Here is an 11,652-nt window from a genome sequence, read left to right as displayed (position 1 = left end):
ACTCTCCAAAAATAATTGGTCGCAATTTTTGGGTCCTCCAAAGATTTCTCAGTAGCCTTTGTAGTTTAAAATAGGGGTTTGTAAATTTGTCATGTGATATACTTGTAACTATCTTGTATTTAGAGTGTCCCAGAATGTGGATAACTATACATTAACAAAAATCAAAACCAAGGAAAATGCTTCCCTTTGAGTTATCCTCGCCGATAAAAATAAATCGATCCACATTTTGCAAAGCAGGGATTGATTTCTTTGATCAACAGAGCCCAGTTCTATAGCATAATGTCCCAGACATAAGAATAAATATTTCCTAATTTTAGTAGAGGCGTCCTTGTCTAGCTCCACCAAGTCTACCAAAATGCACCCCCCCCCCCCCCATATTAAAAATGCTACGTTCCTAAAGGTAGAACTTCACTTATAAAATCGTCAGAATTTTTCATCTCGGGTGCTTCTACTTATAGATTTGAAGTTCAATCAAAGAACCTGAGCAGGGACAAGATCTTATTATAACAGAAACTAACAAGGGTTTTTAATACAAGCCACTATACCATATGCTGTTTAAGCAATAAGAGGGGATACTGATATGATAAGACAGCCGCAAATCATGCATTACTCTTCATGTGGTACATGTAGCAAGGACAATTAATACACAGGACAATGAAAAAGTTCAGAGATTTTAATAAATCACATCATCAATTGTCAATTGACTTAATCTGCACATACTGTATAAGTAATTTAAAAAAAAAAAAAGAGGAGAAAAATGATGGCATCTAACGACAATCGCACTGAACCCCACTCTGTGTATCAACCCTACATTGGGTTCTCATTCAATCACTGCAGTAAAATCAATCAACCTTAGTCATCCAGTCCAAAAGTTACAACAAAAACAGAAAAAAAATCAACCAAGAACAGTACAATATTTAATCTGAGAGAACTATCTAATTGCAGTAGGTAAAGATGATGAACAGCTTCCATGGGGCAAGTAGTTTATAGGGTAATGCACCAAGGCATTTTACAGCAATATTGGCTCAACTGTATGGCGCAATGAATTGACTAGACAAAATAAATCTAATTACAAAGATGTCGTAGAGGCTGATCAAATTGCTTGTGTTATTAGCAAGATAAGAGTTTATAGATAAACATGTCTTTTTTGATTTACTGACCAAACAAAAAGATTTACAAAAATAGATTGCCCTGAATCTTCGTTAAATAGGTTTCTACATAAATTCACTACATGTACACTAATTATGTTCTAATCATTATTCCTCTAAAATGTTTTTGAAGAGGACTAGATTCATGTATTCATACAATAGTGTATCATTAAGATCTTCCAAAAAATGTAAAGAAAAGGTTTTTTTATGATTTAAGTGGAAAATTGGGACTTAAATAAATTAGATATGGATGTGGAAGATGCCAAAAAAATATCTGTGAAGTATGCCCTTTGTGATTTCCAATATGAAACCTGATGTCTTAAACTCAAAAAGAAAATTACGAAAACTAAAATTCTATCATAAAGTCAACAACTACACGTACATGCAATCCATACTAAAACCTTGGACATCTCTCACATTCTCCAATGGTCATTCAATACATCTCGATTTCACAGCATTTTTAAATTTGAACAAAAATGCATAAAACTTCAACACATGCTCGATGTGGTATGTGAAAGTCTATAAATGCAAGGAACTCTGTTACATTCAGCTGTCAACGTTCATTCAATGTCAAACAGTGTGCCACATCCAACATTTCACTCTGTACGTTTTGGTCTAGTAGAATGATTATTAAATGCGAAAAGATAAGTACAAAGAGACTGGTATGAATTTATCCCAATAATGCGTTCTTGAATAAGATGCAAAATGAGAAAAGGGGTGGGTGGGTATAGGGGGCAAATAAAGCATATATAAACAATTTATTATACATGTATCTTAGCAAACTGGAATGAGGACATGATTATGTATATATATATATACATGCATTAAGAATAAATCATGAATATATTTGTGAACAGCTCTTTTTAAAAATAAATAGCACTTCAGCTTTGAACTGAGACCTACATATACACCTTCTATTCACAAACAGACACTTTCTCACTACAAAAGGAAAACAAATAACAACGAAAATTAATCATTAATCATTCAGAAAAACACATCGTTTTCATCTACACTTGTACACTCTCTCAAACATTGCTGAACCATTCATGTAATGAAGTTAAGAAATTGCTTGACACCAACTTTACTAACCTAGTTTCAAGTTTACAGTAACACAGACACAGATGTAACACTTAACAAACAAAACCAGAAAATTCTCCCATATTAAGATGGTCCCAACTGCCTTTGGAAACGTACACCAAAGACAGACAACTCTCACAATAGACAAAGGAAGTTTTACTTCTTGCCAGATTTTCTTTTGCCTTTCACAATTTTTGGTTGATTTTTAATGCTGCCAGTCCTCTTTCTTGATGTCTGAAAAAAAAAAAAAAAGCAGTTTTACAAAATAATCTGGAATGAAGATCTACAAATTTAAGTTAAAAACATCATCAAGAATTGAACATGAAAGCAAAGTATTTGAAATGAGCAACAAGTGCACAGGAAATCATACTTTTTTGGATGTTCTTTTCTTCCACTTCTGGGCTGGTATTGTGGGTTTTGCGACCTTTTCTCTGTTTTCTAGGTCCTTGACCTTGTAAATGCGAACAAGCCAATGCTCAGACGTGTAGGCTTCCTCCAGATGAGTCAGTTTAAAATTCTTATTGCCGATCTCTACTCCCCTTGTTCTGTCATACCCTGCTGGACTTCTAAAATCAAGCTGAAACCAACAAAATAAAGCTTATAGTTTGTTTTGATTTTCAGAATGTATAATCTATTCCTTTTTATTTATTTCACTTAACTTACATGTAAGTTAAAGTTTGTTTTAAAACATGAAAATAATACAAGAAACTAGAAATTGAAATTGCATGGTGAGTTCTATTAGAGTAAAGAAAATTCATACTCCTCTTAATAAATCTAAAGTTTTAAAAAAATAATTCACATGTTTTTCTGAAATTTTACAAGCTTTGACTACTTAAAAACAAATGTGTATCTTGATTCCATATAAATTACTGACCTGTAACTCTCCGAATCTGTAATAAGACAATTTGTACATCAGACAGTTAAGTAAGGTCTGTGAGCCCGCCGAGTCCACTCTGAACTCCCCCTGTGGGGTGAAGTAGTCTGCTTCCTGCAAAATTATTAACAGGACGTAAACAACACTGCATGTGACAGATTTGTTACACTCCTAATAGCTCTGTTACCTATGAATCCAAATGCACACATACATGTTCTACAAGCATTTATTAATCTAACATCAACAGAATTTGAATAAAATTTTAAAGTTTCACTCCATCACCTTTGTTAAACTTATGTATTTTTAATCAAATGAAGGGGCAAATTTTTTTAATTTCATAAACTTTTATTGGCAGTTCTTTTAAATACACATGCATAACATGTATGGAAAATACAGTGCACTTGTACATGCACAGTGCACTTGTACATGCTCTATATATAGAAACAGATATTTGTTTGTTATTGTTATCATATCCTAAATTTTATAGCAACTACCTTAATATCTCTGGGATGTTCTCCTTCTGCTATTCTGACCATCCATAAGAATTTATTGATGTCGTCCCCAGAATAGCCAATAACGCCCCCAAAGATGACAAGGACATAATTCACATCCAGTTGTCTCATGATGTCATACGCCGCAGTTTCATTGGAAGACATGGCTTTGCCAACCTATCAAAAGCAAAAACAAGACATTTTTACTATTTGAAATTGCAAATTGCTCAGGGCATAGAGGTTGAGTATCAGTGCCTTGAATATCAAAGACTCAACCCAAACAGCTCAAAAACAATTACCGGGTAACATACATAAGAAAGATAGATATCCATGTTCTTGAGAATTGAAAAAAAACCCACTGGAAAAGAAAAGTTGATCAATTTCATTTTTGGATTTTGAGTTTCTAATCGATTCATTTTCAGATTCTTCATATCACGTAATGCAGTACATGCAGCACTTAAGAAAATCACAGTTCATTTTGTATTCTTGGCATACAAATAAAATGTTGTGATCAGCTTAGTGTCACTGACAAAGGGCATTAAAATGGTTCATTGCAACCTGCACACTAAACTTGTCACAAGATTTTGGAACATTGTAGTTTGTGGGTAAGGTAGAGGCAGCAAAACTAGTATGGGGATTGGTTGACATTAGGGATGGGACGATCCACCGGTGCACCGGTGCATCGCGGTATTTATTTTGACGATCCATGGATCGTTACACCTATCATTAGTATCATGATACCAAAGCTAATGTTTTTAAAAAATTTTCCAAAAATATCCGAGCTTTGTAAATCGGTTATTTTTAGTCCGCGCGTCAAATATGAAAGTACAAATATGGCGTAAGAAGATTACATCAAGTTAACAAAACCGTTCGGTAGTAAATCTGGAGTATGGGAGACGTTCGGGTTGCCCGTTTATGAAAATAACGGGGTACGCAGTACAGATAAATCAAAGGTTGTGTGTAAATTGTGTAATGCGCATTTTAAGTAAAATGGAAACACTACGAATCACTTGACATATACATGTACCTACACTGTACAGTTAGATGCCCCCCCCCCCCCCCCCCAAATATTCTAACTAAAGGATGCTTTTCATCATTTAGTATTTCTTAGAGTTCAAAGCAATATCAAATGTTTAACTGACAGTTTAGAGAGCCATAAAAAAAAATAACATTTGATTGTCAAATTTAAAGATATTTTGATCATTATTGCTCCCTCCACTCCCTTCTTAATCTCTAAACTTTTACTTAATATGATCTTTTCATTACTTAAAGGTTCTGGATGAAGAATATACAGAAAATATCAATCTTTCTTGATTTCAGATTTATTGAAATAACATACATGTATTAAAAGAATTGGTCATGGTCAACTTAAACCAAAGTACATTGAAAACATGCCCTCAGTGAAGAGAACTAGTTTTTCCACTTACCAAAGCTATGTGACTGTTGTTCCACGTATTATTGTCCACCAGTGTTGTTCTATTCCCCATTCCTGCAATTTGGTACCCATAATCCCACCAGGACATAATACGAGCCTTGTCGTCTGTATTCTGTCTCAGCCAATAGTAAGCTTCTCGGAAATCATCCAAGATTGTCCTACTCCTGCAAAAATAAGAAAATTTATTTATTGCATTTATCGCACATACATGTATAACAAAATCATGAGTTTTCTTCTTCTTAATATAAAGGAGATAAGTTTACAGATTTTAGAATACTAACAATTTTTCTTGGCCAAATAGGAGAGGATCATACAATTTCACAATGGTTTGTGCATTTTGTTAACCAATTCAAAAGGGCAAAATTTAGTCCACTGAAATTGTTGCATTACCCATCATGATTGTAGGAGGCCAGCACTATGCTAGGACTGGAGTAGGCACTACTAGTGACCCAGGTACAGTGTACAGCAAACAGCATCAGGATCATCAGCAGGGCTATGATCACAATTGTCTTGATGTTCATTCCCATGGCGTCCTGGTCTTTGGGTTTCTCCTCTTTTGTTTTCTTGGTTTTGCCAACCTTTCATCAGATAAAAAAGACATCAGAAAGGCTTGTCAAATGTGACACACTCTAGCATGCATCTTCTTACAAAAAAAGACCAGTAAGATACAAACAAATCATGGTGTAAGTAGTTATTAAGATAAGGTTATATTGATTATATTTTAATAAACTTTGAATAGTCAGTTTAAGAAAGTTTCAAAGAACATGTCATCATATTGATGAGTTTCTGCCCCGCCCCCTCACCTTGTCATACAATCTGTCATTCTTGCTCTCAGCAGGTTCCTCACTGGTTTCTTTACTGGAGGACTTTGGTGCATCATCTTTGAGATAGATTTCAAATGTCTTGGAGAAGGCAATGGCTGCCAGAACACATACGACTGGAGTCAGTGTCAACATGAGACGAACCATCACACCCGCAAAGTAGCTGGCAAATATGGCATACAAAATAACTGCAAGAGAAAAATAAAACGTTACACCATTAGTTCAGCTGTGGACTAAAGTTAATTAATTTGTATGTTTTAAATTTTTTTCATTTGTAACGAGAAATCAACCAAGAAAATTTTATTCAATGATCATTGTGACTGAGGGATAGTTGAGTACTCAAATGATTGTTTACATCACTAATAAACATACATGTTATTTAATTTTTGAAGTCATTGCCTCCATTTTCTTCGAAGTATTCTTTTTCTACTAAAAAATAGCCACTCCCACTCCTCGCCCTCTCATAATTCATCTCAAAAATTACATTAAGGATATATTAATCATAATTAATTATCTCAAAGTAGATATTTCTTACCAAAGATCCTTTTACAAAAAAATTTAAATAATATAAACCTCATCAGTGCGGCAACTTATCATAAAAATAAAATAAAACGTAAAGGCTTACCAAACACTCTCTCATCATTAACATGTTTCACACAGTACCAAACGCCGGCAGGAAACGCACACACAAGGATGTGAAGGTCAAAGAAGAAGGAGACCCAGGTGGTGGGCTGATGCTCGGACACGGAGGCGATGATTGGAATATGGATTTTGGCATACCCTGTGTCCCATAAAGAATAGAAACGACCACTCCAGGGGTGGATAACTCCTGTAATGAAAACAATCGAAATCAGGTAGATTTTCTACTAAAGCACATAAAATCTGTGTGATGTACAACATTAAATTTGAAATTTAAATAAAAATTTTTCCTTACTATTTGATAACTCCTGTGTTTACAAAAATATTTCTGCATTTCTGACCTTTATTTACATTTGATTTAGAATTTACTTTACAAGAAAAATTTCAACCATGTGTGTACATGTGTTACATATATGTCCCAATTTTTAACATTGGACTGCTTACCTGCCCAAGTCAGGCCAACAACAGTACAGAAAATGATTGATGCAGCTCCCCCTACAGCACTGATGAAGAAGAACTTGAATTCTGCCTTCGTCAGGAAGGATTGAACATATTTAATCACAGCGTATGCATTGATTAAAGCAAACACACCTGCAACATAAGAAGTAAAAGGAATTATAACCAAGATAAAAGCAACGAGAAGTTAGCTTTAAAGGATTCCAAGGAAATAAAAAAGTTGTGCCACACCTGCTGAGGCCATATGTTCACTGGTTTTGATTGGCTGGAACCCAACAAAGGGAATTTGCATCGATAATATTAAACCCGTGATGAAGAAGGTTGAATATGCTGAAAGGAAATTGGAATGCAAAATATAGAAAAACAAATCTTTTCCAATACAAATGAAATTGACAAAAATTTTTAAAGGTGCCATATGTACATAAGGCATTATAATCATTAATTTGGATGTCTAATAACTATATTCATCACCATCTTGATAAATTTACCAATAATTAATTTTTTTTGGACATGGTTTACTCGTTTATAAGAATGCTTAATTAATCCAGTTCAACCGGCTGGGTATGAAGGCATTAGGAAAAATAAGGTTGCACTGTATTTTGTATATTTGTTAATAATGTACTATACAGATGTAGAACATGTACATTTAAAACACTTACCTATATAAACACGCTTAGAATATCTTCCCATTAACAGGAGAACAAACACGTGTAATGGAATTAAGTTGATAATGAAAACGTAACCACCCCATGCTGACACCTGAAAACAATTTAAAAACTACATGTAGATTACATAGTAACATTTCATATAACATATACATACAGATGATAAATCTGTTACAAAGGAGTAAATGTGAAGGAACTTTATAAATCATTAATCAAAATAAATCCTCGCAAAAATACACCTAGAAAGGTCGTCACAATATAGAACCATTTTAACAAGACCTTGGGCTTTGGGTAAGATGTAACTATCTTTTTTCTTGCTTCAAAACAAGTTAAATATAATGCTGGTTTCAAGTGAAATATACAGATTGCGTAGTCTTAGCTCAGTCTAAGACAAATCGTGTTGATTTCAAAGAGCCATTTCTGAGAGGCTAGCAATGAAATAGACAGGCCTACACCACAATGATGTTTGAAACATCTACCCAAAGTCTAAGCTCCTGTTAAAATGGTTCTAACATTACTCACCATGTAAAAATATGATAAAGCTGTAAATATGGACCAGAACATGGAGCCTGTTTTAACTGATTTAATCTGGAATAGAAATCAGGAAAAAATCACAACCCTTTCAGAAAAAGAAAGAAAGAAATCATAATATAATGCATAATATAAACGAAAATCATATGTTAATGCAATTTCTGAACTGCAAAAATATCTTATTATAATTATTTAAATGACTTTAAAATGGCACATTAAATAGATCATCATTATACAAAATATTCTTTGAAAAAACAAAAAACAAAGAGCACTTACCCATAAATAATAAGTAAACATAAGTGCAAAAATAGCAATTCCTTCATTGTCGTAGCTACCAGCAACAGATCTACTGATGTAACCAGGGACTAAATGGAAGGAAACATTTATGATGATAACAGGCATAACTTGTAGGGTTGTTTAACTGGTTGTGTTTAGTATGCATGTATATAATTATGCTGATGACTTCTCGTCTTCTTTTTGTTTGATTTTATTTTACATGAAAAAATATTCAGTCTACTGTATTTCAATAAGACTTGAAAATCTGCACTTTACAACTTGATAATTTTTCCTCATAAAAATGCTTCATGCAATATTCATACAATTTGGTTTTTTGCTGTGTGGTAGTACAGGTAAACAAAACAGGTACCTACCTATTGCAATGAAGCAGGCTGCAAACAGACCTGCCCCAGCACTCCAGATTTCTTTGGTGAAAAAATACACAGCAATGGCTGTCATTCCACTGTTAAAAAAGGGAAAAAACACATCATTATACAAAAGATAGAATCATATACATATCAACGTGACCATATTGTTTCCCAAGGGCTTTGCCCAAGTGAAATATAATTTTTCTGGGGGAATAAATCTTCATATTTCCCAAACATTCATGGAATAAATGTATAAGGTCATAAGGAAGTCAATTTGGCATAGAATATGTATCAGTGACATTGGCATTGATTTCTGTCCTTAACCCATTGAGCATCTTTGAAGTATGAGATTTTTATATTTTATCAATTCTAAATTAATGAAACTTTAAGTTCGAAAAAAAAAATTCCCTCTCTCCCTCTTTGGTCTGGAAACCACCTGCGGCAATTCTAAACTAACATTTTTTAAGGATGCTTAATATGCTCCCTTGGGAATTACCTAAATATTGGTGCTAGAAACACACATATATCTCGTATATGCACAGGGATGTGTAGCATATGGAGGATCCAGTGAATGGTCCCTGATGTAACCATCAAACCAGGATACACCTACAGCAAGAAAAACAAAAGATGAATCATAATCTGTATTTGAGTTCAGAAAAAAAATTGAGAAAGCAATCATCAAAAATACATTATTCATGGCTGTATAAACATAATGGTTAAGATCAGATTCAAATAACAGGTATAGTTAAGTAATCAATACAATATTGATCAAATGAAAAAACAAATTATACATCAGGTTGCAAAATAGGGATTTAAACAGCTAGCTAGTGATTTTTTAAAGACAGGTTTTTATAAATTTAACTGTTGCTTAAGGCAATGTGTAGGGTGAAAATAAATTTACCTATCGCATCATTCATTTTACTAGTCTGAATTGGATAATGCAACCATTGTATATACAAGAATTATTCATTAACACGCCTACTATGAGAAAATATCAATATGTCCAAACTGATTTCTATCATTAACACTATTTAAAATAAACTTAGAAGGGAGAGTGGTTATTGGAAGCTTTTATAATATGTTTTTTTTTAAAAACTTGTTGTGAAGTATTGTAAAGATTTTTACATGCCAAAACAGAAAAACATTCTTTCTTATGACAGAGAAAAATATTTATTAGCTACCTTGATTTAAACCGAACTTTATAATGTTGACTGCAACATACAGCAGAATCAATGGACTTATCCCAAGTCTTTTCATTCCAATTAACCCCCACCCCCACCCCATTAAAGTCTGTGCACTTATACTCCATTTGTGAATCAAATGCCCTGCATACATATGACATAAGGTTGCAGTATAACCAAATCATTGAATTCATACAAAAACAGTCACTCATACCGTTCCTCCAACAATTCTGCCTAATGGGTACCATGCTGTATCGTCGAACCAATTCAGAAAATTGTAGAAACCATGTTCTACCATGTAATGGGTGGATCTGTAGTTGAACCTGTCAAAAATAAGTTACATTTAGAATAACAATGAAAAAAACATACAAATATCCAGAACTAATCCAGGTGACTATTGTCACTTTCAGCGATGTTATTCCTGACTTAAAGAGCACATCGGTAAAAGTCTAAGACTATATTAATTTAAGATGCATAATTTTGTGAGCATTAAAATAACTAATTGGGATTTCTTCCCATTGCAATGTCATGACACCGTTGCAAGTAAAAGCGCTTGATTATATTTCAATTTTCGAAAATAAAATGCCTATCATTCATGAAACCATTATAAGGAAGAAAATCATAGCTGCACATGGTGAAGGACTTATTCTTGCAAGATTGTTTACCATGGATCAAATTCGTGAATGATGCTTTCAAATCGAATGACTGCAAACAATCTAGAGCTAAATCCAACGAGCCAAGCTAGCGATAAAATGAAGAATGTAAGCAAACTCTGCCATGCTCCGGTTCGCCACATATTTGAGCGTATGTCGTTTTTCACACCGGCGTCCGCCATGACAGTGTGTACAAGCTTCCGCCACGTCAAAGTTTCAGCCAATCAGAGATTGGCAAGTGCCCGATCTCGTTCGGCTAATCGATCCTCTGCTGAACATTGATGTATCATTCAGAAGATACTGATAAAATGTTTTTGTCTGTATAGCTATGGATTTTTTGAAAAAAGAGATCTTTAGAGACTTGCAATTCTCTAATTGCACAATAAACTTTATTGGAGAAAAATTTTATTAAATGCACTTGTATCTATTTTCATCATTTTTTCATGTCTACAGGGCATATCCCATATCGTTGTCAGGGTAACCTGGATAGTTGGTCTTTGCAAAGTGTTTGAAACACCTGTTATTACATAATATTTTGATGATTCATAAATACATCTTTCAACTCAAGTCATACCAACCTCCCCAAACTTTTCCGCTGACAAATTATCTTTATTCTACGAAAAAATTATCATTATAAAAATTATACTTCTTTTTAAATCATTTTTAGAATCAAATAAAATACAACGATCAGTCAGATCCAATGCCCTGATGCTACGTGCCGATATTAGGGTAGATATGTACATACCACTAGGCGCAATGCACATTTAAAACAACAGTTTTATTTCAGGAACACGTGTGTCCAATTTACCGTATGTCATGATATTAATTTGCAACTGAAATTAATAAACATTTTTTCTATTTTTAGAGTTAAATAGATAAAGAACATTTTGTTCATAACCAGAGACATGGTCACGATTGCTGCTGTAAAATCAGTTTTTGTCTATTTTGTTATATATATGCTTCCGTGATTAATTGTGACTGTATATTTTTAGTGGCCTGCAATTTGGATGTCATTTGACGAGTTACATGTATATGAG

The 11,652-nt window shown here is 33.7% G+C and overlaps 1 protein-coding gene across 1 annotated transcript; it reads right to left on the bottom strand.

Annotated features, from left to right (window-relative positions):
• Positions 1 to 2,213: 2,213 nt before the first annotated feature.
• Positions 2,214 to 10,829, bottom strand: LOC105318855 (dolichyl-diphosphooligosaccharide--protein glycosyltransferase subunit STT3B). The gene is made up of 17 exons (XM_011416149.4): positions 10,628 to 10,829; positions 10,177 to 10,285; positions 9,278 to 9,387; positions 8,788 to 8,876; positions 8,414 to 8,502; positions 8,129 to 8,194; positions 7,601 to 7,700; positions 7,173 to 7,271; positions 6,930 to 7,076; positions 6,472 to 6,675; positions 5,829 to 6,034; positions 5,416 to 5,603; positions 5,018 to 5,189; positions 3,594 to 3,767; positions 3,100 to 3,213; positions 2,596 to 2,802; positions 2,214 to 2,459 (listed from the first exon to the last, which is right to left on the bottom strand). The coding sequence occupies exons 1-17, from the start codon at positions 10,795 to 10,797 to the stop codon at positions 2,382 to 2,384; spliced, it is 2,322 nt and encodes a 773-aa protein (XP_011414451.3). The 5' UTR covers positions 10,798 to 10,829; the 3' UTR covers positions 2,214 to 2,381.
• Between the last annotated feature and the right edge of the window lie 823 nt (positions 10,830 to 11,652).

The sequence above is a fragment of the Magallana gigas genome, chromosome 5 (genome assembly GCF_963853765.1).
Source record: "Magallana gigas chromosome 5, xbMagGiga1.1, whole genome shotgun sequence".
NCBI classification, from domain to species: Eukaryota; Metazoa; Mollusca; class Bivalvia; order Ostreida; family Ostreidae; genus Magallana; species Magallana gigas.
Note: the sequence above shows the minus strand (reverse complement) of the source record. Positions and strands in the feature narration are given on the sequence as shown.